We start from the raw sequence: 27,942 nt of genomic DNA on the forward strand, positions 1-27,942 counted from the left end.
TTTTTAAAAGGCAATTATAGAACATCACTACCATACTCTACCCCTTTTATTGGTGATGAAAAGATTTAGTTGATAATAAATCTGATTACTTAATTACACTGATTGTTTGTATACTTTGATAAAGCATGTGATTCAACCCTAGTGCATGTGAGAGTATTTAAACTATTTTTCTATTAGCGTAGCCTAGTCGATATACAATTGGATGATCTTATGTGTATATTTTCCCGCACAAGACATGAATGTTTGGAGTACTTCTGCTCGTAAGTGCTTTTAGTAAAAAACACGCTGAATATGCTTTCTGAGAAGATCAGTCCATAAAGAATCTCAAACATAATTTCGTATGTAAAGTGCGTTTATATATTAACCATATGCCTTGTCTGGTGCATGCATGTCAGAATTTCTATCCCTAGGATGCCTTATATAAATTCACCTTTCTGTTATATATATATTGCAAATCACTTTAGCCATGCCATGGAAGATAGTCCAGATAGACATGTGAGAAAGTCAAACACTCAGTTTGTGCATGAACCTTAGCCCATGAGAAGAAACTATATATGATAATGAGAAGGACTGCTGCACAATTAGCTAGACTGCCTTATAAATTAGGTGGGCAAATTAAACATCTTAGGCTATGCACATGTGCTCCCTCCCTCGTCGTTGGAGAGGCACTGGTCCTTTAGTTTTTAAATGTGTGATCATGGAAAGCATGAAATCCATATAGTGGAGGGTGCTTTTGGGGACAGAAAGTTGATCATTTCTACCAGTTTGGGGCCCTTTTGCTTTGAAAATACATGCCTTTTTGGGTTTCTAAATTTGAAATTCTTGTTGCTAATTCCCTCCTTTTCTCTATCTATACCAACCCAAATGGTTTCTTTTTTTCCCATCCAAAGATCCCCGACGTGATGTCCAAGTCCAAATGGATGGAGGTTGACCATCCAATGGCTGTCATGTGATCACTGTATATTGTCTGGAAATATTTTCACCGTTTTGACCAAATAACACCTAATTGCGTGGTCCTCATAGACGGCAGGTAATTGGTTGTTGATTTCTCCACGAGCCAAATGATTGAGAAAACCAAACTCACCTGCCAATGGAATACTCGTTTGCTCTCTCATGGCCTATATACGGATAAGATACTTAATACTCATACGGCACGTTATGTACGTATACCAAATATTAGGTAATCATATCTTGCAAAATAATGTATAAGCTCTTTCACATAATATTGAATTCTTCTAAGTTGTTAAAATTAACAATCTGATAACATAATTATAATTCAACAACCGGTTCTATCCGTTAAAAAGAATAAGTTGTAAATTCATGGTGATTAACTTTTAACCTCAAATGTTGATTCGAAGTCAAAAAGCAAATAGGGTGGACAAAATTACAGCCGTACTAATTTCATTCTCAATTTGGAGCAGCAGAACATTGTCAAAGCAACCACATGATTAATTAGTAGCATTTACATAATTATATTTTGAAAATTTACAACAGAACAACCACAATCAGTTCAAGACTTTTCTTGGGCCAGCCATAATTTGTCGTAATAATTTGGATTAGACATCAAGAACTCGGGTTTTCAAAGTAAGAAATTTTTTGAATCCAAAAACAACTGGTTTAATTAGTGATGATTTGCACTAGTTTAATTAATTTTTGGATAGAGAATGATTTGCATTATTCAGGTGTGCTATCATTAACTCAACAGTTGCTAACATAAGAGAATTTAACATTTGCTAATCCCGTTATTAAACGATTCGAAATTCGGGTTGCAATATGGGTTCGGATTAGGGTAGTGGAGATCCATCTCCCCAGTACAAATTTCAACGACCATTTGACGTAGTTTGTTTTCTTTAACCTTTCCCAATCATATTAGGGTTTACATAGTGGAGCTCTAATCAGTGTTATTGAAACATAATCATTGACCAACTGCCAGTAGACCCCCTAGTTGACTGTTAAATAATTATTGAAGCCATAAACTCAAAGATCTTCCCATTGAACACCTCATTATGAGTTAGTTTGTTTCTGGGACCATCTGTACGCATGTCCTCCATTGCCTTGCAAACTTTTTTTGTAAATAAAAATATTGATTTAGGTGTACCTAAAAAAAAGTTCCTGCAAAGATTAATCTTTTTAACACTATTATTACTCTAGAATATATATGATATATGTGGCTTTAATTTTTAGGTGTACCTAAAAAAAACCAATAAGACTTGAAATTAGAAGCTTGCTTTTTTATCTTGTCTTTTTTTTTTTTTTTTCTTATTGTGAATACACAAGCAGGGATCCCAAGTCTTTACATTTAGGTTCCGTCTATTTACTCGCATTTCAATAAATTTGAGCCACTCAACTAATCTAATTACTTACCACACAACATATCTTCAAACTTTTAAATCTTTTTTTTTTTTTTCAAACCTAATGCTTAACCTTAACAGCGTTAAAGTTTAACGCGAGCGTGCTTTTTTTGGGGTTTTTTTTCTCGTGATTGAACTTAGTCTATTATGGACTACAACGTGAACAAGAAGAAAAAGCAAAAAAAAGGTGATTTTCGTGAGTTCAATTTTATCAACTAAAATGTGTACTTTTTTTGTCTCTAAATGCTCTAAAATTCTTAGAGAGCGTGTTTGATTTTTTGGGAAAGATATGGAATTTAAGATGATGCATGCGAATCGACTAAGCTGGATATGCTTTTGAATGAGTCAGAAAAGTAATAAACGATAAAACTAAAAATAAAATAAAAAACTTATCCTGAGAACTCTCACGTGGTTCTTTTAGCGAGCATATGCTTACTAAGTGGCTATAATTTTTTTGGTGAATTCCTGAATATTTTCTAAATTAAATTCTTCATGTAATGGGACAAAAGAAATAAAACAAAAGAAAAGAGAGGTAGAGGATGTGCCGACACGACACTTTCCAATGGTACATGTCTATAATTATGTATACATATATATATTCTTCTTTTTCTAAGACGTTTGTCCTTTACTTTTACTAAAGTATAAATAACATTATAGATAACACGGTAATCAAACGTATCAACGTGTTATCGATACATTATTATCGATAATAAAAGAAAATATACTAGAATTCTCGATATATCGATATATATATATATATATATGTAGATTTATATCCTCTAATGAGGTTGACTTGAGTTGTATCATGTAGTGTTGGAAGTTGGTTGTTAGTTACAACATGCTTATGTTAACATTAACATGTGCACACAACACATACCAGACACAACACATGCTCAGCCGCCACCCGCCGCAGTAATTCTATATGCATGCATGCCTCCCTTGGTGTCCCGATCGAGCCATTAACTTGTCAAACAAAACCACGGAATGATGTCTTATAATGAACAAGAAATTTGCATGCTGTCATCATTTGGGTAAAGATCGCCATCATCTTTATAACCCATGAGAGAATTTTCTAATGATTTAACAGCCGTTAATATTGCTTGCTTTTATACTAGACCTGCTATCTCATGGACCCAAGTTGAACACATGGAAATATTTCCAATTTCAATAGGCACCACCTAACCACAAACCTGACAAAAGAAATGAGAAGATTAATGTACAACATGCTAGACCTCGTCATGGACCAAACTTGGACTTTGAATATATATATTTGTCAAATTTTGAATGAACCTAACCAAAACCTAACAAAAAAACAAGAGAAAAGAGGATAATACTATGCATAATAACGTAAGTGACCAATGCGTGCAGTGTATGTTATTTGTTTGGAGAATTCATCACAATACACTTTCTTTGTCATGAACATTGTCTGGTTTCAATCTAGATCGGGGAGAAAATTGTCTGGGGTTATTGCTTCTCATGATTCAATATGATTTACGATTTAACTTCTGTTGTACGATTAATGCAATGATTTAAGTTAATGTGACCATGCCAAGGTTTTCTAGTTGGTAATCATATTGCGTCCCATTAGAATGAGGAGTGGGAGCACTTTGATCCTCTTGCCTTAAGTCAACGGCAATTACTTTTTACTCAAAAATTCACTAGGTTAAAATAAAAACATTCAGCATTTCAATTATTCGGCATATGATTTTTTTTATTTTTTTTTTACAGCAAGCAGGATTTCATTAATCCATGGGTAAATACAAGAAGAACACACCTCAATTGGAGGTTCTTGCATACAATAAATTTGGAAAAATTAAATCCATGAAAATAATGAGTAATAACTGTATAAGATCAAGCCCAGCTCACTCATAGTTGATAGAACAACATATTCTGAACTAACAAGAAACCAAAAGTGAAAGGGCCTAACCGCTCAGCATTTACTTGGACAGAGAAAGTCACAGTACCTCCAACATCCCACATGATCTCACACCCAATAATGAAAGATCCACCTATATCTAACAACTCCACCTCCACAATACAAAGGAACCTTAAAAGCCAGTCCACTAAGATTAGGGTTAACCCTAGCATAAGACTGGGTGAAACGCTCTCTACAACATGACCGGGGAGAAAGACGCCCGATTTTTTAGCCAAAGGGGGAGATGAAGAAGAAGGGAAAAGGAGGGTTGAGAGAAAATAGTAGGTTTAGAGTAACTGTATATGATTTAGTATTGTACCTAGAGACAGAACATATAGAATGAAGTTATAAAGATAATGACTAAACTATTTTAAGTAGTTTGTAATTTGAATTCGTTATTTGTTTGTCACTTCTTTCTCTTAAATAAAACAAACCACAAAAAATTACCAGAGACTCCCAAAATTCTTTGATTTGGACTTAATTATTACGTCCCAATATACTTTTTCTTTTCCCTTTTCTTAAAGACAACGACTGATCCATGGGGCCGAATTGTATCTTTCAAAAGCAGTACATTTGCAATCTATACTACCCCATAAACATTTTACAAATAAGTAAAGAAATTAATTTATCTCATGAGTAAGAAGTGCATGCGTCGAAATCAGTTATACTTTGTTGTAATTAGAGCCCACTAATTGACTAGAAAATATGGCAATTACCATTTTGCTAAATTATGGTTTGTGGAAGTTGGGGACCAAAGTGTCACCCTCCAACTTTTTAGAGCGGAGTGCCTAGAAATTTCCCTTCTAACTTTAAAAGATCATGTCCATTCTCCATCTCCAAAAAAAAAGACTTTGGAACATTGGATTTTGATTTTGCTTATGCACGCAAATTTGGATTAATCCACCGTCCAAAGTCCTAATCCTCTGATATAGCTTTAGTACATTCTTATCCAAGAACTGCTCTATAAATTTCATAAAGTCACGATTAATCATATCAACTAGTTGTATTTGGTTCGATAATTTCCCACCTGAGGTTACGTTTAGAATTAATTTTAATATGTATGGTTATAAGATCCGTAGAGGATGTATTTCTCTTTTAGAAGAAAAGAACTTTAGTATATTCCAAAATTTCCAAGTGTCCCACCACAAAGTCCATAGGTTCACACCAGCATCTGGTTTTTGGGTTTTGGGTTTTGCTGCTCTCCATCGTGCTGCACATAAAGAAATACGTCGAAAAGTGGGAAATACAAGGCATATGGATGCATCTCTACTGCACATACATTGGATCCTCAACTATAATATTTGAGCATAAAATATTTTTCTTCTTCTTATGATTGAGATTTAGAGTCACAGTTGGTGAATAAATATATTTTGTTCAGCCAATGGCACGCTTCACATTCACATTAGTGGTGATGGTTGACATATTTGTAGACCTCAACGGTACGAAACCAACCATCACTCATCACACACACCAAAAGCAAACTTAATAATTTAAATTTCATTTTTCTAGTTCATTACTATATATATTTATTATTTAAAATTTTCAAGTTTACTAAGGGTGTGTTTGGGATTGTTTTTAACCGTGTTTTTTAACAGTTAAAAGTGTTTCTAGGTCAAAAAAATGGATGTGATTTTTCAAAAAATACCTAAATTTTTAATAAAATTGTTGAACTACTTCGAATGAAAGCATTTCTAATCAAAGTGTTTACGAGCAGAAGTATTTTCTACACAAGTAAATCCCAACTAGGCTAATAATCTAATAGGATTAGTACATTATAAAATTAATTAAGCATGTTATAATAAAATAAGTTTAAAATGGCGCCAAATTATTAGTCATGTCAGGATAGAAGTTTTTTGTCGTCCAAAATCTAAAGGAGTTTCACGTAGGACCCACCCCAGATGTAATGCTGCCTAGGCCTCTTCTCGTTATATAATGCCCACCACCTCCCCACTTCACACCTCCTCATCCTTTTTCTATTTCGGTCTTTCAGCCTTTCACTCTCAGCTCTCTCTCTCTCTCTCTCTCTCTCTCTCTGCTTTTTCTTCTTCAGCCAAATACTAGCTTGCTCTTTGTTTTTGTCCCTCATCAGCTTAGATAGGGGCCTTTGTCTTTTTTATTCAAAGGGCAAAGCAAGCAATTGTACCCTACAAAACTAGGACTATCATCAATTGCCCTACAGTTGGGGTTTGTGTTTTCGCAGCATACAATTGAAGGGACACGTGGAAGCATGAAGGAGAATGGCAGCAGGAAACAGGGTGCGCCCTCACCCTGTGCAGCATGCAAGCTTCTTAGGAGGAGGTGTGCGCAGGATTGTGTGTTTGCTCCCTATTTTCCTGCTGATGAACCCCAGAAGTTTGCCAATGTTCACAAAGTGTTTGGTGCCAGCAATGTCAACAAGATGTTACAGGTAATTCCTACTCACTTCTTTCTCAAATACATGAAAAGGGTAGTTTTGGAAGCAACTTTATAACTTTATAAATGACAACAAGAAATGCATATTTGAAGAAACCATGCGCCTTACGTTACGAGATTGTGAATCTGATCCACACATTTAGGCTAGATCAACTGACAACTCAAGTATAGGTCTAACAAGGAAACAAAATAGCATAATTTGCTTCCAAAAACCCTTTTAGTCTTGTGGGAGCGTTCATATTTGTCAATTCGAAGTGTTCATATTGGAAAAGGAAGTATTGATAAGTATTATCTAGTTGTTTTGACAACACAGGTGCTTACTATTTGGGTCCAAGATGAGCCAAAATTGCTCAACGGTTAACAAGACCTTGAATCTGATAACGGGGTAATAAAGTCAATTTATGGATACGATATATACAACATTTGTTCTCACCAAGTCACCTTTTTCACTTTCCATTGGGAAGAAAAAAAAAATCTATTTTGTATTTTTCTACAAACTTCTTCTAAGGCTGTTTTCTTCATCACGTGAAGTTGTTTCTTGCGTCTTATTATTTTATTCTATGTAAAAAAAAAAAAAACAAAAAATATTTTATTTGGGCACTACTTTTCTCATTTGGGTCCATAAAATGTGATAAAGAAAAGATACCAAAATCAAAGATAAACAAAAGAAAGCTTCTTCTTCCTTTTTCTTCTTTTTTGTTTTTATTTTTTTTGGAAATATTTAATCATATACCCATTCTTAGCACTAATAATATAAATAAATTCTTTTTTGTTTTTATTTTTTTTGGAAATATTTAGTCATATACCCATTCTTAGCACTAATAATATAAATAAATCCTACACCATTTAATTTCTATAAACAAACCGAAAAAAAAAAAACCCAAAAAATGATAGCTGGCCCAATTGAATTTATTTATTTTTATTAAATTATTAAAAAAACCCAATAAATTGAATTTATTTCCTTTTTCAAAAAATGCTCAACAAATTGGAGAAAAACTTAATTATAATAGGAATAGCACCATTTTGCTATCCCTATTCAATAATGCTATGTCACGTGAAAGTGTTATCACGTATGTCATAGCGTTATTGATCGGAGATAGCAAAATAGTGCTATCTCCGTTTCATAAAAGTCTTTCTCCTCAAATAGCACTATTACTTAGTAGTGTGTTTTTGAAACAACACTATTACTGTAGCAAATTGTCCTTATATATATATATATATATAATATGTTGTCGATATTGTGACATTACATAGATACCAAATAGTCAACATATTGTCAATTCACTTCAGTACTAGTGTTATTTGAAAACATTGCTACAATAATAGTGCTATTTAAGAGTTTTTCCATTCTTCGTTTCGAGTGAGACGTGATGCCTCAATAGATTTTTTTTGTTAGTAGGACGTGATGCCTCAACCAATAAAGTAACAGACCTTAATTTGAGACCAGCATGATTAAGGTCCAGAAAAGATCATAGAGTGCTGTGATCATTATTACATCGAGCTAACTTTGTAGGACCTAGGGCCTTTAATTTGGCACTTGGGTTGGGTTCAGACCAATATTACAAAATTTTGGAGCCATGGCTAAGACCAAGCTAAACTTTGTGACACTTGCAGGAGCTGCCAGAGCACCAGCGTGGAGATGCAGTCAGCAGCATGGTGTATGAAGCAAATGCCAGGGTGCGAGACCCAGTTTATGGGTGTGTAGGGGCAATTTCGTCTTTACAGCAACAAATTGATGTGCTCCAGACCCAACTGGCTCTGGCTCAGGCGGAGGTGGTGCACCTTAGGGTTAGGCAGACTGCATCTTTCTCCAACCATGGGCTGAGCCCGGCTAGCCCAACTAATAGCGGCTCACCGTCTTCCAAGTTCATGGGCTCTCAAGCCCGGCCCATTTTCGACATGGATATGATGGTGGACCACACCAGCTTAGGACTGGGAGAGTCCATGTGGTCATGCTAAGCTTAATTATTTTCTAATGTCTACTACATCTAGAGTAATTAATTTTGGTAATCATGTTTAATTTTGCTTTGATACTTATGTAATCCTTACTATACACTGAGGTAAATGTAAGTGACGGTAATGACAGTAAAAGCGGTGGCGGGCAACGGAAATGGTGACCGGCGCGATTCGCCCGCTTGGGTATGAGAGGGGGTTTTTTTTTTTTTTTTTTGTCTTTCTTCTTTCTAATTAATAACTAGATTGTAAATATTAATTTAACTTTCATCTATTGGGTAATCATATATTTGCTTGTGGGACTTTTCCCTTTAGAATTGGATCAAAGTGAGTTGATGACTTTGGCTATCCACCAAACCTATTTATAGTTTGGGGAGTAGAGTTGGGCACAAAAATTTGAATGAAGATTGTATTAGTTTGAAGATTGTGGATCATAGTAAATGTAAGGAATGGCTATATCTATTGGCATGAAGATGTTTGGTGAGCTATATTTTTGTCTAAATATATTGTTTCGTTTCTTACATCGTAAGGAGTCATATGATACATTTGAAAAATAACATATCAAAAATAAAGGTTTTGAACACATGTCAAATCGTGATTAGTTCGGAAAATGAAATTACCCTTGACATATTTTCCATATTTTATCAATCGCTAATTTCCTAATTTGGAAGAAGACTTTGGTCTGTTTCTGAATTGCATACATGCTTTATTTGGGGTCGGTCCAATGGGAGGGGCTTGCTTTTTTTTTTTTTTCCAATGGCTTGCTTGATGGGATTGATTTGGTTATGAGGTCTTGTCTAAGAATTCCCTTTCGACAAGTGAACAAAGTAATCCAATGGACCACATTCAACCAGCATTTGCATACCTTCGCCGAAAGAAGATGTCTACGTGTAAAACATATTATCCAATTTTTCTTTGCTAATCCATCATATTAGCAAGTCATTGGAAACAAATGCTTTATGTATTTACATACACCAATGGTTTCGTATGAGGCTCATGAACATTATGGTGAAATGATTTCCGAATGAGGTATATTAGTTACATTCGTATACGAATACATTTTTTTTTATAAATAAAAAAATTATATACTGTGAGTAGTGATTTTTAGAGGTGTGTGTGTATAACTGATTCAATATCATTGACTTTTAAAAAGAGAATTGAGGGATGGAACGTACAATTTATTTATTTTCTTTAAGTTACAACGATATTCTATTCTAAGAGAAGGGGGAAAGTTTCAAACCCAAACCAACTGGGTAATAAGGGAGAAGGCAAACCACTAGGCCACTTCACGTCCTTCGGAACATACAATTTATATGTGCAGATATGTAACTATATAGATATGGGGTATTCTAGTGAGCAAAATAGTGATGAATTTGTAACACTTATTATTTGGTGTGTATGAGAGGTGAAATGTTATGTGAGTAGAGAAGTTCCCAATAGATAATAAAACATGAACGTTAATGTTCATAGGGTGGTCGTGCCGGAGTGGTTATCGGGCATGACTAGAAATCATGTGGGCTTTGCCCGCGCAGGTTCGAATCCTGCCGACCACGTTTTTTTTTTTGTCAAGAGAAGAAAGCACTACTATAATTTTTTATTTTGGTTCTCTTGAATGCGTTTATAGCACTTTTTGGGCTTCTACAATGGGTTTTTTGTTTGGTCAAATATTGTTCTGATTTCATTGCCCAATTGTTATGGCTTTAAGATTGGCAATTTGCTTAGAACTGGGACTTGCAAACTTCTTTGCTTTTAACATCTATGTCCATTTTATATTGTACCATATTTTGGATCATCAATGAAGTTTTAGACCCCAAAAATAGAAAACTTCTGATTGTATAAACTCGATTTCTTCATGGTGATTGGAATTTGGAAGCCACTTTAAACCATAAATTAAAGTGATACATGAACACCTGCATCCTAACTCCTAAGTTCGATTCTCCTCTCTTCCAATATTGCTTATATATATATATATATATATATATATATATATAAAGTGACACATGAACACCATATGACAGTAAAGTGTTAGGTACCACAACTAGGACTGTTAAGTGGATCAGTTTGAAACACAAGCATTTGGTACATATAATAATTCCAAGTAAAATTTTACAAATTATACAAGAAATTCAGAACAAATGAAAGCCAACCCAAAAGCTTAAACGTCCTTGGCAATAAGTTCACCGTTCACGAGCTCTCTGTAAGCAGCCACAGGCCAGATGAAGCCTCTGAAAACCAAGCTAGTGGCCAAAGGCACATCAATGATGATCTCCTTCTGCGTTGGCTTCTTGTCATCCCTGATGGCAATCAAGTAGCTCCTGCCAACCCACCCAATCCACCCAGCAATGTACAGGAACAGAATGCCGGGGGTGATAAACTCACCCCAGTGCCTCTGGTCACCGCTGACAATCAAATGAGGAAGCCCATCAGAGCCACAGAGCAAACCCTGCTTGCCATAGTTGGCAAACCTCCTCTGAGTCTTCTCTATGGTGGCGTTGATGGCCAGGGCTGGTGCACTGTCAGGTGCATAGAGCTTCAGTGAAGACTCAAGCTTCTTGATCTGCTGCTTCTCACGCTTGGCAAACTGCTTGGAGTCTTTGCATGGGGTGAGACCTGAGATGTCTGCCACTGCAGGCATGGGAGCTGAGCCCAGTAGGATGGAGGACAGGGCAAGTGCAGCAGAGAAAGCCTGCATTGGTGATGCAGTGGATATTTTCTCTGGGGTAGGGTTTGGAGTTTGAGAGGCTGAGCAGAAGACCATGGTCCTTGGCAGTTTTGTGGCCAATGGGGAGCTGAGTTTTGGCTTCAACATGGGTTTTGAGAGGTTAGTGGGAATTGTGAGAGACATATTTTTTTTCTTTCTGTTTTTTTTCCTCTCTTTTTTTCTTTGGGTTATGGGATTGTGATGAGGAGCAGAGAGGAAGGAGAAGATCTGGAGGGGAGAGTGTGGAGGGCAGGTTTTTAGATTCTTGGGGAGATATTGGTGGTGTAGGAGAGAAAAGGGAGAGTGGATAAGGTGGAGGGAGTAAGGAGGCTGAGTTGGATGATTGTTATTGGTTGGGGGTTGTTTGGTTGTGGGTTGATTAAGATTTTCTCTCAATCTATCCTACCAGAAAAGCCATCTGCAGATAATGAGAAAGTCTACCATGACTTGTGGGTATTGCGTGCTTTCCATTAACTTTTTTTTAAAAAAATTGAATTTTTTTTACCATTTTGGTCCTTCCTAATCTTCAAATTCAAGAACATGTGTATTCCCTATTATCCCAAGAAAAGAAAGTATTACTATTATCTTTAGCATTGCTAATTTATGTTCAATAAAAACATTTTTTATTATATATTTTGTGTCAATATAAACAAGCTTTCTTTCTTTCTTCAATATTTATTACCAATTCGATGAGGCCATACATCATAAAACAACTTAAAATTTGGAAACACAGCCTACGTATTAAACTCTTACCATTATTATGATGGTGTCTTGGAAATTCTGTGTTGAGTTATTTGTACGCTGTACATTGGAACACGTAAAAAAAAATTGACAATTTTTTGAATGTAACAACATCGTTTATAACCTGTGGCAGATAAGATCCCACTGACCTTATGACAGTTATTGGGTAGCCAGGAAGTTTTATGTTCAGACTACATACATGACTGCAATGCAGCATCCAACACCTCAACTCAAATTATACAGTATCTAAGAAACATTTCTCGATTTTAACTTGGACTCTTGAAAACTCAGTATTATTACTGGCCCTGGCTGTAAGGTGCCATTCAGCAGGAAATCGCTAATCACCTGCATGTTTCTCTAGAGCTTCATCGGGTCACAAACAAATCGGTAACCAAGATTAGGTGCTTGAAGTTTCTTTCCCATGACAAAGGCGCGCTTGCTAATGATCAAAAAACTGCACAAGAAACGCTTGTATTCCGTGTAAAGATCATAAAGCTCGCCACATGGAGCTTCTTTTGTCAAATGATACTCTTCAAACTTGGGACCCGAGTCCAACATAAAGATGGAAAAATCTCGACTCCCAGAACTTCAGCAATACACTTCAAGATAACTTTTGGATTTGTCAAAAACCTGAAATCTGAGCCTCAAGGAAAATCCATAGAGCATAGACTCAAAGAAAGCCCAACCTCAAATCTTCAATTTCATTTATCACACAAACTCTTTTGGATTATCGGGTCACAAGCCAACCTGGTTTTACTAGGATATCTTGCTTAAAGTTGCGACCAGTGACTGAAGTAGACTCACCCTGACGACGGAAACACTGCACAAAGAAGGAATTAAATTTTGAAAAATCTGTGTTTAGCCATGAACAAGTAATATGGATAACAATAAGAACTAGATGTGCTCAAGACTTTTGTACTAAAGCAGAATGTTTGAATAATGGAAGGTTGCATAACACTTCCAAAGATTTTATTGCATGTAGCAGGTCACCGAACTGGTTTGCCTTAATTTCCCTTGCTCAATATTGTATGAACACGTGCAAAACAATTCTCATAATTTAAAGAGTATTCTCTGAGGCCGGGGTAAAAATTTTGAATCATGTGATTGATCAAAACAACAGTCCCTACTTCCAAAAGTGCATGTGCTTCCCAGTGTCTCAACAGTGAACCACATGAGACATCTTAGTAATGCTATAACAGTACAATACCAGTTTTATTCTGCAAAGCTTAGGAAAACGGGACTATTGCGATTCAATAAAATCATCCTCATTACATGATTAAAAAGTCAGAATCACCAACCTTGTAACAGACTACGGTGTCATCTGGGTACATAGCAAAAAGTTTAGTTCCAAGCCGTGCATGACAAGAATCACAAAGGCTTTCATCATTGATCTGCACATGCCTCGACTTTTCCTCCAATATTGCTAAACTTGCATCAGTATCTAGAGCACGGGACAGATTATGCACAATCTGAAAAAGCAATCATGTATCAGCTCAATAGGGGATGAAAAACACGACAACATGGAAGAGGCTTCATGCAAGAGACTGATTTGAGTAAAACAGATATCTAAAGATAGCTTGCCCAGCAATCACAATAAAAAATTAGAATGATTAATTCAATTATCATATTATGGAGGAAAATAAATGAATACTGCAAAGCAAATGAATGAAATTTTTTTTTGTGACCTTATAGCTTAATGACAAGAACCTGAAACACAAACAAAAAACTTACACGTCCTTGACGGTGATGATGAAGCCGAGCTCTCAACATTCTTAATATAGTTTCAGAGGCAAGTTGAAGGGGCATATCAGGGGACAATCTCTGCAACATTAACCAGAAATTTTGTACAGAACATGAGAAACATGATGTTTCAAACATCAAATATTTGGCAGAGCCCTCAACAACAGAATTCGGCTATTAACGAAAGCAACTAAAGAAGTGTCTGTGCATCCGTGAGACCTTCCATTTTTTCTTCTCGCCTCCAAATTCCCAAAAACCTGAGAGAGAGAGAGAGAGAGAGAGAGAGAGAGAGAGAGAGAGAGAGAGAGAGAGAGTCTTTATACCTCTAAAACTTGCAAAGGATCCAATGATTCACCATGATTGTGAAGTAGTCGTACAGCTGCTTTAAACATAGGCTCTTTACCATCTTGTGGATCCAGATACATATCAAGTAACCTGAGTTTCACAGCACAAACAAGGAATATCCAGAAGCAATTTTAGATACATCAGAGGAATACTTCACATGTGTGTGCCTGCATGTGTTTATGTGTTTTTGTGTGCTTGTTCGTGCACATGTAGGGGAGAGAGAGAGAGAGAGAGAGAGAGAGAGAGAGAGAGAGAGAGAGAGAGAGAGAGAGAGAGAGAGAGAACCAACTGCATATAGACATCTGGCCTCCCAATCTCAGCACAATATTGCTCAGCAGCTTCACTGTTTTCCAGCTTCCTAAAAAGCCATTGTTTATTAGTTCGCAGAACTTTGCACCAATTCGGTTTTCATCTATAAAACAATTATTTCTTCAAATTTCAGCTCATGCCACTGAATCCCATGTATTTGGGATTAAACTACAGTTACTACTACGTTCCAATATGCCTTGAAGTGTAATAAACCATTCTATTATCTAACCTAATTTAAACCATAAAACTAGCAAAAAAGAACAGAAGACTCTAAGCGAGAACATAGATCAGCACTTGCCAACTTACTATTAAACCCCATAACTGAAGCATATTGGACACCGCAGAAGGGGGTAGACAATATAATGGAGAGAGAGAGAGAGAGCCAAAAGCTAATCACTTATATGCTATCTGAAAAAATTTCTTAATATTTCTCAATACAATTTTATGTGCTATAATATAAGCTCTTACCATTATTACTAGTCATAAACCTCACATGATTCAAGAAATTGCTAAACGGATAACTTTTCATACTTCAGAAAAGATGATATAGAAATTTATGAAATGCACAAAAGAAACACCATTGTCAAGGTAACAATGAAATTTATCATCGTTTTCTCTTTCTTGGAAAAAACAGGGATGGTGGACATTCACATACAAACAACAAGCCTCAACTTGTGCCAAATTAATGTGAAATGATACCCACATGAGGTGGCATAGGATATATTGTTGCGAATATTTTAGAAAGGAAGATGAAACTTACAAGGCCAAAATTTGGAGCACCAATGCCTCTTGCCCTAGTTTTTTATAAAGAATAGCCTGTTGAATAATCCAGAATCAGAGACTAGCAGTAGCAGTATCAAACAAGAAGACAATCATTTTGGCACTACAAATTATCAATGCCATCCATGAGTGACCAACAGCTAAAAGAGCAAGCTTAATAATTAACTTGTCCAAGGTCTCAGAGTACATAATCATTATATTCAGCTAGCCATGGTTCAGAAGCAGAATTCAAGACAAGGTCCAAAATAAGTAACGACAAACCTTCTCTGACCACAATTCTGATCCCTCAATCAAGTCAAGAACCTCCTCTGGGTCATACAAGTCGGAAGACTCTAAAAATATCTGCAGTCTTTCCCGAACAGGACTTTGAAAGATCAAACTTGTCCTATGATCAGAAATGTTTGTCTCTTCTATTCTTCCAGGATCAAGGTTTTGGGAAGCAATTTCTGCTTGAAAAGCTTCAATTGCTGACTTGGCCAGTGAGAGAGCATATAATGTGTGGAACTGACTGTCATAAGATTCTTGGTCTTCAATTAACCACTGAAGGTACCTGTGCAGATAAAGAGGTTAAAATCAAATCTGTGCAGTGAAGATCAATTCACATAAGGAAGAACTTTTCTTTTCTTTTTGAAAGTAACGAGTGCAGGTAAGAAAAAGCAAATAAAGAATATGACAAATGCATTTGATAAAATAAATGACACCGCTGGAACAGTGAGATAAAAGAATAGCACTTTGACGAAAATATTGCACAGGTAGTTTATCATGGTTTCCTTGCATTGTAAGTTATAATGGTAACTATATGATTCCACTTTGCGCTCTTACAAACTGTGGCTGACACCATGAAACCAAACTCAATAATGCCATCATGTTTTTTAACGATAAACAGTTAGAATGAATCAGGATTATCACTCCCAAAGAACGACCACACAATTTTAAAGATTATTCCAAAAAAAAACTATGGCATTTCATACTTTGCCAGTTATTTACAGCTCTTTTTGCTGGAAGAGCTCAAATATAATGCAAAACTGGACAACCAGGGAATCAGTTTCATTCCCTGGCCAAAGAAGTGATTCTCAGAAAATGTAGGCCAAACAAAAGAGATTTTCTGATTTCAGATGGATACAATTTCATTTACTTCCAAATGGTTAGAGTGAAAAAAGTTTGGTACAGGAGGTTAAATGAACAGTACAATGACCTCAAATCCCCAACTGCATACATGTTGACACTATATGACTTTCTACCATCCTCTAAACTCTCTCAAGTACATGGGGAAGATGTAGTGCAGTCCCGGTTATTGACATACCTTTGGAAAATTTCTACCTTCTTTGGATCAATAGCTGCAATAACTTCATCTGGAAAAGAAAGAGCGAACAATATTGAAGGATCAACCACAGGAACAAATTTTTTCAAATAAATAAAAACAGGTTTATGCATGATCAATAACCATTGATGCCATACAGACAACAAAACAACATGTTAACACAAAAGTCTAAGATGTTTTCTTATAAAAACAAATTTCAAAAAGCTCATATAACAACAATTTAATAAAAGTAGAGAAATTTTTTGGTGCCTTGCTTCATAGAGATGCTCAAAATGAATGCCTAGATGAGCACATTCTGGCTCAATCGACGGGTGGAGAGACATAAAGGTGTAAACCTCTTATAAATCACTCCCTTAACAACTGGATAATTTCCTTGTGCTTTGGTGCCTTTTAGGTCGATTTAAAATTTCCATTTTTTTTCTTCAAAATCCGTTATTACTAAGATACTTTTCCTTGGTGGCATTCAATAAAAGTTGCAAACATAATTACAATTGACAACGAATTGTCAAACCAAAATGCAAATGAATACTAAAATTCTGAATTAAACTTGATGGAAACTGAAATAGTTCATGTTTTTTTATATCAGAAACAAAAGATTTTATTAAGAATAAGATGAAACGTGGATACAAGTACTCTGTAGGAACTATACATAAGAAAATTTACACAAGTAGCAACTTCAGGTATGCTTAACTATGAAGTCAAAACCATATTCATCAGGGTATGAACAAATCCCACCTGGTGGAAGTTGATTCACTCTTTTCTCTGATGTTAAAACCTGAACTGCAAAAACCTGATTGATGTCTGCAACCTAACAAGACCAACCAGCTCCTGATTAAACATTGGACTTGCGAAACACAACACCTTCAGCTTTCTCTAAAATAGTCAAAATTGTGAAACTAAAACAAGACAAACCATCCAAGATAAAGTAGAAACAACACTGCAGATAATTAACACATACCCATCCAAGATGTTGTAGAACAAGCTCTGGATCAGAAGACTCCTCAAGGAGCTTTGATGCCTCAGCTGCAGCAGTCTCCTTACCAGAGACAATATTTGTACCACCATCCTGTGAGCCACTCTCCAAGACGGGGTCTTTCCAAAGGCCAGATGAATAATGTCTTGCCAAGATGCGCCAGATACCAAGAGCCTTCGAGCTCATTCCTTTACTTGCATAGAGGAAGGCAAGTGTACGTAAATGCCCAGAGTCATCTAGCAAAGTTTCCAACTCCTCCTGCACCGCCCATGCAAGTTCTACAGTCATCCTTCAAGCAGGCTCCAGACAATGGCCTCTGTTTGCAATGCATTGGAATGCTAAGATTGTTTACCAACATCTTCACAGTGCATTGTCTTGAGGCCTATAAAGTTTGTTGCTTTTGATTCCTAAACTAAACATAAATTTAATGTCTCCAAATCCAGGACATGTGCATGGTTCTTACAATTGCTACCATCATTTGGTGCCCTTTCTAGCTGGTTAAAATCCCAAAACCGTGTCTTAGAAATTAAATACAGACGGAATCTCAACCCAACCCCCTACAGTATGAAAATGAAGCTTTTCTATAGTCCAATTTGAGGGAAAATTTATGTTGATTTCATCTTAGCTTTTCTTTCAACTACAGTAACCATCAATCTCCTTTTCTTATCCTAAGAATCACTACTTCATTTTCTCTGATTTACACTCTGGTACAAATGAAAAAAGCAGACATCCTGAAGTGGATGAAGGGTCTACAATGACAACACTAGTTTTTCTTATGATTCAAATAACAGTTAATATACTCAATAGTTATCAAGACACCATCTGATAACCTTTTTCCATCCATTTCCTTTGGTACTAAACCAAACCCAAATCTTTGGCACTAGATCATATATCATCTTCTTTTTTGTTTTTTACTTTTTCTAAATTCTAAGCAGTCGTGTACGACATGAACCATTCATATTCACAAGTTCCTTCTAGGAAGAAGACTAGAAGTACGGGAGGAGGAAACAGGAACTCCCCAATTAGGAAAGTTGTAAAAGGACAAATCCTTGGGCATGCTAAACGAACATATCAGAGGAAATAGCAACGGTGAGAAAAAAAAATACAAATAAGAACACATACCACAACGCAAGAATTTGCTGATGATGCCAGCTTCTCCATGTCATAGACATTATTTAAAGCTCTATAGAGGTACATTAATAGAGTGTCCACTCCCTCCTTCACTGATGGAGTCAACTCTTTCTCACGAGAAACCTCCAAATACCTGTAGCAAGAATGTGTATACAAGAAGATATTATGATCCAAATGCTAGTTGCCAAGAAATTAAATTCTGGATAAAAAATGCAACAGAAATTAGGAGGAAAAACATTTGGCGAATAACAAGTGGTATGCAGTCACCTAGTAATTGATTTGATGGCAGACTCCAACAAATTATCTCTACTTGGCGGATTAAGGAGAAATGCATCGTCTACCACAGTTTCTACACCTGCTTTCCTGAGAAATATTGCCCTTTGGATTGCCAACAACCCGTCATCTACAACATCTTCCAGAGGCGCAGGGGGAGGATGCAAACCCCAATAGCGGTTTCTAGGAACCTAAAAACACAAGTTCTATGCTATGGTTACAAAATTCAGAAGGCTTACTAACACAATAGTCTGCACCAACATTCAAATTATTTGAGTGTGTATTTTCACTGACTACTACAAAAGCACAAAATAGTTCTTTCATAGTTGTTCGCATTCACACTGTAGTATTCATTGTTACATAAAACATATAAATGATAAATCAAGTATCATTATCCATTTTTCCATCAAACCACACATTGGCTTTTTCTGGTAATTTAACATTCCCAACAAAATGCAACGAGAATTTTAACCTTGATATTCTAATGAGTATCACAGTCCACGTCCTTAATTGCTTACAACGCACTTTTTTGGGCAGTTATCTTCTAAAGGAAGCAAGTTTATGATGCAATCAATGAGCTTTAGAGCATGCCAGACTCTCCTCTCCTTTTCTATTAAGGTAGAGACAATATAGGTGACTATAGGAAGGCAGTATACATGAGCTGAATACCCTAATTATGAGCACAAAAGACCATACCAGTAGTGACCATCGATTTGGATCTCTCATTATGAATGGAAATACTTCAGAAGGCTGCATGGCCTCAGACTGCAAAAAGTGATTCACTGCTTCCTCAAAATGCAAGTCGAAAAGCAAGAGAAAGCCCACTTGAGCATGAACAAACGAGAGCATATCCTTTGATAATTCACCCTCACACTCAAGCTCCTCCACCAAGGAGATGGCTTCCTTGAAGTTCTTTTTTCTCAATAGATCTTTAATCTGTTCTTCAGAAGGTAATTTCCGAAAGCAAACAACCTAGAAATTTGCAACATGGAAAGGGCATATAAGAAAACTATGAAAACCAATCAAGCAACCATAGAAAGCATATGCATCACTGTCAACTCTTAAAGGTTAATACTTGATCGATCAATTCTCAAACAAACCAGCACAAGCTGCTGTGACAACTGTGTTCACGAGGAAAGCTTAAAGTTTATGAGCTCTAGACCTCTATAAACATCTTCAGGTAAAACGTTCTTAAAGTATTTTGCAAAAACATGTTTACGATAAACACGCAAATCACTCAAATCTGACCAAATATACAGATACTATAACTTTAATGAGTCTATTTGGCTTTAATCAAATTCAGGAGCAAAATTTCTCAGCAACAGACTAGACAATTGAAACTTGCAGGTTTTTTGCTATCTTAGTTTATAGAAATATATATATATTAACAAAAGCTAAAACAGGATGCAATCATGTTCCCCCCAGTCATATGTCATACACAACAGTAAAATAACTGGCAATAATTGATCATAAAGAAGCTCATACTTCCTATAACCCATTCCTCACGAGTGTATTTCCATACAACATACTAGATAGAAAGCACTTTAATGAAGGGAACTTGAAGGAATCACTCAACAACACAATTCCTTTTTTTGTACCCAGCACCGAAAATTAGTTTATAATCTCCTCACATGAAAACCCTTGCACACTGAGTACAATCATCAAACTGATCTTAGCTTAAATGAAAAATTAACTGTAAAGTTAACCATATAAATTAAGAAACTATTTAACATGCAAATTTATACTTCCACTTCCTCTTATTACTCATAAATGCAATTTATCGTCCATTCCAAGTGATAAATACAGCACTGGTGTAAAAGAAAAGAGTATACAAACTAAAAACAGAAACATAGAAAGAAAAAAAAGGGAAAAAGTTGTACATGTGTGTAATGAAGCTGCAAAAAGTATAAATGAATCATTGGATCAAATACTTTTCCATACCTTGGTGGGTGTTGCAACAACGACAAGCTTTCCAGTTCTATCTTCCTCATCTGCAACAACGCACGGCCCTCCTACCCCTTCGCCGCCAAAAGTGACCATCTGAATACAAGTACCAGTTTTCTTATGGTACAATTCCAGCTTTCCATCCCTTGCAACAACCACATACGAAGATATCTCCCCAATAGAATCTGGGTTACTATGGAACACCAAGCTACCACCAACTGGCTGCCCATGTGCATTAGCTATGACGCCAACATTGTCCACCAACAAAAGCAAATTCCATTCTTTACACAACAATTTAAGTCGTGGCAGACTAGAACCATCAGGTAACGAAAATATTACACCACTTTGTCCCGTAACACATGAAAACAAACTATATCCATTAACCGTACTAACAATTATCGAATCATTGAGCCATACCATGGCCATAACCCCATCAATACACTGAATTTCTTTCAGAATTACAAAAGACCCATCATCAATGTCTTGGTCACTTTTACCTACTCTATTAATCAAAATAAGCTCTATCAATACCAATCTTTTTCCAATCACAACCGAGAAAACATGATTGCCTACACGCTGCTGCACTGTTTCTTTCATTTTCAAGCCATTTGCTCTGATCCCACTTCCCAACTTTTGCAAAAATCGCTGACTTGTGCTCGTATACTCTGATGAATTGCTAAGAGCTGACAAATTCGAACACTCTGATTCACTGCTTCGCAACCTCCTCGTGATGACAGAAATTCCTCTCAAGAAACTCAATCTCTTCACAGGCTGCAACAGAAGTGAGTCAACCGTAAACAAAAACCCACCCAAAAGCACCAAAAGCTTCCCAATGTCACCAAATACTTGTATAGACTCCACTGAGGAATTTCCGACCACAACTTTTCGCAAAAGAGAAATGTTCTGCAGGACTGAAGGGCTGTTGGAACGATCAGACCGGGTTTCATCATTGGGATTGCCAGGGTTTACAGAGAATAAGAATAGAGCTCCAAACTGAGTCCCAATGTAAATTAGACATTGGGAGTCAGAGACCGTGTAGATAGCGAGGGATGTAACTTGTGCACGAGAGTGGTCAGAGAGGTTGAAGAATGACAGTGGTTCTAGAACAGTCCGAGCACTAGGTTCGGGCTTGGCCATGGATCAAAAGACTAGTGCTTGAAGGTGAGCACCATAAGATACAAGACACCCTGAAATTGCAAGTAACTAAACACTAATCACAAAGGCTGAGCACTATAATTCTTAGAGCTGTATACCATAAAATAAAATAAAAAGGTAATATACTATAACTAGAATCAGTAGAGCAATCCCAGGTTGAAGCTAGACTGAATTGCACAGATAAACAACAATCCGCATTGTTTAATCTTTTTTTCCTTGCCCAACATTATCTCACACACAAAGAAAAAGAAATATTCTTGTGCAAATTCAAGCCCTCGTGCCTTGAAATAATACCCCCCAATTCCCTACAATGTAAAATACCTAAACCCATGAAGAAAAAAGTGCTATCTTTTTCATTTCACACACTAATTAATCATTTTGCAGATCGAATTGAATTTCTAACAAAAAGGGCAAAAAAAGATGAAATCTTTTGACAGAATATTCATACTTGGGAAGGTATACGTAGATCGAAGGAAGTCGACAGAGCAAGGCGAAACTTGCAGAAGCTTCTATGGTGGGAAATGCCAAACTGTTTTGCGAGCTTGAGACTTTTACACCTACCAGTAGCATCACCGAAAACGTCAAGCGCTCTCTCTCTCTCTCTTTTATTTTATTTTTCTAACGTCAATTCCTATAGGCTATATTTCCTCCACCGCCTTTTTTTTTTTTCTTCCTCTTTTAATTCGAATATGAGCTTTCCGTTGCAACTTTGGAAGTGGTGGTGGTGTGGTGATGTTAATTTTTGGCCAAATTTCTTGTAATTTGTTTACGATTAAAATTAGGTGGAAATTATATTTCTGCCAAGTCAATTCGCTTTCGTTTTAATTATGTTTTTATTTCATTTTCGGTCCCATGTGGTTTCAATTTCAGCAATCATACCCTTATAAATGGTTGCAATAGAGTCCAAAATCATGATTTTGAACTCAATTGCAATAGCTAATAAACTGTGCAGAAATCATTTAAATTTTTGAAATTACCATCATCTTACAGGAAAAAATAAATGTAATTTGCCTTTAAATTATCTATAATCAATTTTCAATTTTTTTTGGTGCTAATTTGTCTTTAGATTATGTACGCCCTTGCATACTTAAGGCTCCCCCTTCTTTTAATCAAAACAATTGCTCTTTTGTGATTACATTTCACTCTTGACTGCTTGCCTTATTTTCACCACTCAATCTTTTATATCGACCTAATTCCATGGCTGGAAAGTACATATTTCTTTGAAACTTTCAGTGTTACGGTCACACCACCACGTAAGTGAATCCGTAACATCACGTGATGATGCGACGGTCATATTGAAAAGTTATTCATTTACCATTCTCCCCTTATGGTACTTTTCTTTTGAAAAGTGAGAAGATTTGCCAAGATGAGCTATTTAGCTCTACCACCCATGAATCTACCAGACTAAGAGAATTATAATCCATGCTTGTTTCTCTCTTTGCAAATGTGGAAAACCAATTGTGAAAGTGGATGCACAACAAGAGTTGCAAGCAATATAGGCTCTCTGTCAAACAATCTCAACACAAGCACCAGACCAGAAGATGAAAATATGAACATGATCCTTAGCGCAAGAGATGAACACAAAGTATGGAATATTAACTTCTATTAAGAATCTCAATCAATCCAATCCATCATGGAAAAGAAAATCAAGTGTAAACCCCATTAAACAAACAAGCAGCCAAAATAATATGAAGGCAACTACTGTCAGAATTTGTAAAAGGTTAATTGAGAGTTCCAATTGGCAATTACTAACTATTAGTTTACTATGAATTAATCCGAGGATGAATGCTGTATCCCTATTCACACCTTACCCAAAAATGAAGTCAAGCTAAAAGGCTTGTTTGCTCATTGAAGTTGGGCTGCAGGATTAACCCCAAGATTCTGTGACATCCTTACCATGGTAACCATCGTCGGTGTTTCATAGCCGACGGTTGTGCCAACGCTTGTGCGTGAGGTTCCACCTTCGCTCATTGTGAGAATCTGGGTTGTCATGTCACCCCTAGTTGTGGCTCTCTGCCATGAATGTGAGCTCAACCCTGAAAGAACATAAGCGCGCCCGGTCTGTGTATACGATTCCATACTTGCCATTCTATCCCTGATTTCTCTAAGCTCAGCTTCAAGCCAATTACAGAGACCATCCCCAGCTTGTGCTGCTGCTGTTGTTAAGAGAGTTGATCTACATTGTGCCAAAATGGCCTGTGCACCTTCTAGATTTCCCATTTCAGCCATCACTTGTGCTTCTGTGATACCTTCGGCCACCAAAATTCTATTCCTCTGACGATCAACCTCCAAACACACTGCCTCGTCTGCAGGGGACCAAGCTTCAGGTCTCAGTATCTCTACCCTCTCACCTAGCACCTGGATTAACTCATTTGAGCCTAGATCTTTGTACAAGCATGATACATCCAACAATGGTGTCTTCTTCACGCCTTCCCCATTTCTAGTTGCTGCGGATACTGGAACTGAAAGGTACACCAGAAATTGTTTCTCCTCTTCTGCGTACATATTTCCAACGTCAACAACACCTTGTTGAGACTCATCAGAAATCTCACTCACATGTCTCCCTGATGGTATTGACACAATCTGCACTCCCTGTGATGCTGACCTAACCGTGAGTCGAAGTTCTTGAGCCACAACACTGAGAAGACCACCAATGCACATAGCAAAGGCATCTTGTATCATAGCAACTGATTCAATGAAGGAAAAGGTGCCACCGGATGAATCAGAAATAGCATGCATAGTAGTCGCATCATGGTCAGTGCCAAACCCAAATGCGTGGACTGGAATATTGCTACACCGTACCGAAGCTGGCAATTGGTTCAAAAACTCAGACACCTGGTTTGCACTTGATGTAGTCTGTGAGCCATAGTTGCAATTGTCTCTGCCATCGGATAAGAGGATGATGCTAGAAACCGGATTCCTTTCACGGCGTTCTTCAAGGACCTGAACTCCTTTCTTGAGTCCTCCCACAATGTCCGTTCCACCATTTGCTCTAAGAGACTCGACTGCTAAAATGGCACTTTCACGCCCATCAACAGTCATTCTTCGCAGAGGAAAAACCCTTTTAGCAATAGTTGAGAACGAAACTATGGAAAGTCGGTCATAAGGCCCCAAGTTTTGTATGACAAATTTGACAGCACGCTTGAGAAGGGCAAGCTTTGTGCCAAACATGCTGCCACTTACGTCCAGAACTGTCACAAGGTCAAGGGGGGTACGGTCATGGCCATTAGCATCTTGAAGGGGTGGTGCTCGGATGCTGACAAGAACAGGAAATGTAGGGCGAGATTCTGCAGCAGAGATAGCAGAGTACTCTGTATAACTCTTGATTGCTACAGTTTGGGGGCCAGAGAGTCGAGTAGGTGAGGTGGATGGGAGAGGTTCATCATCTGAGAAGCTAAGCGGCTCGGGATGGACCTGGGGCTGCAATGGGAGGTGAGACTGGTGACGATGATAGACATCAGTATGGATCTGACCCAAGTTATTTTGTTGAGGATCTGCAACATTGGTGGGAGCTTGGAAAGGTACAGCATTCCACTTGGATCGGCAGATTGGGCAGCAAAGGTTTCCATGTTTGACATTGTTGGCAATACAAACGAAGTGGAAAGAGTGGGAGCACTCAGCAGTGAAGATGGCTTGGCCTTGCCCTGCTCTCACGTGACTCAGGCAAATGGCGCAATTTTTCTGTACACAAAACAATTTTAACAAAAGTCAGACATGAGATGGCCATACCAATGCAGTTACCTTTCAACAACTGTTCAAGATTAACACAAAATGAGAAGGCTTTGATCAACAAAATTGAATGAAAAGAACTTTGCCACATAAATAGACTTTTTATACATCAGTATTTCAGCCTGGGATAGTGTTCACAATGTTAAGCAAACACAAGCTATCAAAAAAGCACATTCGGTGCTAACAAGAATCCGCATCAGCATTATTCTATGGGAAAATAGAAAACTGTCAGTATTGCACAAGTTGAACAATGCAATTCAGCCAAAAGTCATAATAAACACAGCAAGAGCATATATTTGCAACATGGAAAAGGGGTGAGGAAACTGTGACTTATTCGAATAGGGAAAAAACCAGAATTTCATAACCTAAACTGTAGCAAATTATCTTTTTGTATTACAGGTAATTACAGATCAACTGTGCAACATGTTGTCATCTTTTAAAATGCAAATAATTAAAAAACAAAAAGGAAATTCTAAATGTCCAACAAAAATTCTCTAAATTTATAAAAGAGGATATGATATGACATAATCGTTTGGGCGTGCAATATAAGCGTGTAGCTTTTGACTTATTCGATTTATTGGCCTCTATGTCATTGACTTTTTCACAAAAAGGAATCACTGAAGATTTGCCTAACATATCTACAAGATGCTTAAAATTATATTGGGAATAATTAGGGAAACCTCAAAGAGTAACTTAGAAGGCAAACTCAAAAAATATCAATAAACAAAAAACTAGTTGGTTGTTAGAACAATTCACTGCATATTGTAATTTAGTAGACATTAGATATAAAGTAAATAATAGCATATGCAAAAAAAAAAAAAAAAAAAAAAAAGAAGAAGACTGTTTCTGTAAATTGAAGGGCAACTCACATTTGATAACAGCCGCTTGGACAACCTTTAAAATAATATTATTAATTAATTAATTACAAACCCCCCGAATTGAGCCTTTTAATGGCCAATGACTTGACTACACGCCTAAATAGAAAGAAACGTGATCAAATGCCCAACTGCCGTATTCCTAAACTGCCACCGAAGAAACGGCCAAACCAAGACACACTGGGACCGTAAATACAGGAAGCCTATAGGGGCAAATTGGTCATATTGGCGAACTAACTTGATTCTGTTCCAATAGTCAGAAAACGACGGCCTGTTTCTTTGGGAAAGAACAACTGGCAGTCTCCTCCGAGTTTTCGCGGCAAATTAACACTCACTCACACGCCGGAAAGCTCGCGGTTAAAATCTCGCCGGCGACAAAACGAGACGCGACATAATGAAAAAACCGGGACTGAGATCCCGAGATTAAGGAACAGATTTTCCAGGGAACCAAACAGGCACACAATGGCGACGTACAGAAATTAAATGATTTAAATTAAAGACTGAGCGAATTATTTAAAAATGTGATGGTGATTTACAATTACTGACCTTGGAGAGGCGAGAGCTGAAGCTGCGAGAGAGCTTGGAGATGGCGGAGGAGGAGGAGGAGGAGAAGGAGCGAGACGAGGGAGAGGGTCCGACGGTTGACGAGATTTCGGGGGGAGGAGGACGAGGCGGCCGAGACGACGAATTGGATGAATCGGACGAGTTTAATGAGAGCTTGTGACTCAGAGACTTCTTCAGCTTCCGCCACGTAGCGGCCATTGTTGTAATTAATAAGAATCTTTAACAACGGAGAGAGAGAGAGAGAGAGAGAGAGGGAGAGTTATGTTCTGGTTGCGCAGTAGATGTGGTGTGGTTTATAGAGAAAGGTGTGTACTTTATAGACAGAGAGAGACAGAGAGAGAGAGAGGAGTTAGTCAAAGGGAATCAGGATACGCATAAGCAAAAATAGAAAGATTTGATTTTTGGTTTTCTTTCTCTTTTTCTTTTTTTCTGAATTTGTTATTTTCTGATCAATTTTCAGTTGCTTCGCTTGTAAGAAATTATTTACCATAATGTGGAGTCATTCAATAAAAAATGTGAAATATTATTATCCCTTTTCTTAAAAAGGGATTAAAGTCTGCTTTTTCTCACCAAAAAATTGTTTCAGTTAAAAATTAAATAATGAAGCCAATGGGGTAATACCATAAACGGAAAAGTATGTTTAGTCTAAGACCAACGTCTTAGGTTCGAAACCCCTAAATATCAATGTGTGTGAATAAATCTCCATCTTCCTTCCAATTTTTGACAACAA

At 37.0% G+C, this 27,942-nt stretch overlaps 4 protein-coding genes and 1 non-coding gene across 7 annotated transcripts; 2 read left to right on the forward strand and 3 right to left on the reverse strand.

Annotated features, from left to right (window-relative positions):
* The first annotated feature begins 6,213 nt into the window (after positions 1 to 6,213).
* Positions 6,214 to 9,152, forward strand: LBD4 (LOB domain-containing protein 4). The gene is made up of 2 exons (XM_088252230.1): positions 6,214 to 6,673; positions 8,293 to 9,152. Exons 1-2 carry the CDS (start codon positions 6,494 to 6,496, stop codon positions 8,635 to 8,637), a joined length of 525 nt encoding a protein of 174 aa, XP_088108356.1. The 5' UTR covers positions 6,214 to 6,493; the 3' UTR covers positions 8,638 to 9,152.
* Positions 9,153 to 10,102: 950 nt separating this feature from the next.
* TRNAS-AGA (transfer RNA serine (anticodon AGA)) lies at positions 10,103 to 10,184 on the forward strand. The gene has a single exon. It is a non-coding gene; the product is annotated as a tRNA-Ser (tRNA).
* A 507-nt stretch (positions 10,185 to 10,691) lies between these two features.
* Positions 10,692 to 11,612, reverse strand: PSAF (photosystem I subunit F). Its single transcript, XM_021963948.2, has one exon. The coding sequence runs from the start codon at positions 11,474 to 11,476 to the stop codon at positions 10,787 to 10,789; it is 690 nt and encodes a 229-aa protein (XP_021819640.1). The 5' UTR covers positions 11,477 to 11,612; the 3' UTR covers positions 10,692 to 10,786.
* A 528-nt stretch (positions 11,613 to 12,140) lies between these two features.
* Positions 12,141 to 22,740, reverse strand: LOC110761464 (Vacuolar sorting protein 39). Of its 3 annotated transcripts, none has more exons than XM_021963939.2 (15): positions 22,493 to 22,736; positions 20,887 to 22,076; positions 19,642 to 19,917; positions 18,940 to 19,136; positions 18,664 to 18,805; positions 17,527 to 17,799; positions 17,304 to 17,376; positions 16,551 to 16,599; positions 15,509 to 15,797; positions 15,228 to 15,283; positions 14,448 to 14,516; positions 14,137 to 14,248; positions 13,805 to 13,894; positions 13,372 to 13,542; positions 12,141 to 12,893 (listed from the first exon to the last, which is right to left on the reverse strand). In XM_021963939.2, exons 2-15 carry the CDS (start codon positions 22,024 to 22,026, stop codon positions 12,801 to 12,803), a joined length of 3,030 nt encoding a protein of 1,009 aa, XP_021819631.1. In that variant the 5' UTR covers positions 22,027 to 22,076; positions 22,493 to 22,736; the 3' UTR covers positions 12,141 to 12,800. The 3 variants fall into 3 exon arrangements, 2 of the variants coding, with proteins under 2 accessions (XP_021819631.1, XP_021819632.1); XM_021963940.2 differs by having other exon boundaries at positions 20,887 to 22,092; XR_015835302.1 differs by lacking the exons at positions 12,141 to 12,893; positions 13,372 to 13,542 and having other exon boundaries at positions 13,858 to 13,894; positions 14,444 to 14,516; positions 22,493 to 22,740.
* An 879-nt stretch (positions 22,741 to 23,619) lies between these two features.
* On the reverse strand, positions 23,620 to 27,511 carry LOC110761486 (E3 ubiquitin-protein ligase WAV3). The gene is made up of 2 exons (XM_021963965.2): positions 27,195 to 27,511; positions 23,620 to 25,725 (listed from the first exon to the last, which is right to left on the reverse strand). Exons 1-2 carry the CDS (start codon positions 27,408 to 27,410, stop codon positions 23,890 to 23,892), a joined length of 2,052 nt encoding a protein of 683 aa, XP_021819657.1. The 5' UTR covers positions 27,411 to 27,511; the 3' UTR covers positions 23,620 to 23,889.
* Positions 27,512 to 27,942: the final 431 nt, after the last annotated feature.

Source organism: Prunus avium, chromosome 4 (assembly GCF_965620075.1).
Source record: "Prunus avium chromosome 4, drPruAviu1.hap1.1, whole genome shotgun sequence".
NCBI classification, from domain to species: Eukaryota; Viridiplantae; Streptophyta; class Magnoliopsida; order Rosales; family Rosaceae; genus Prunus; species Prunus avium.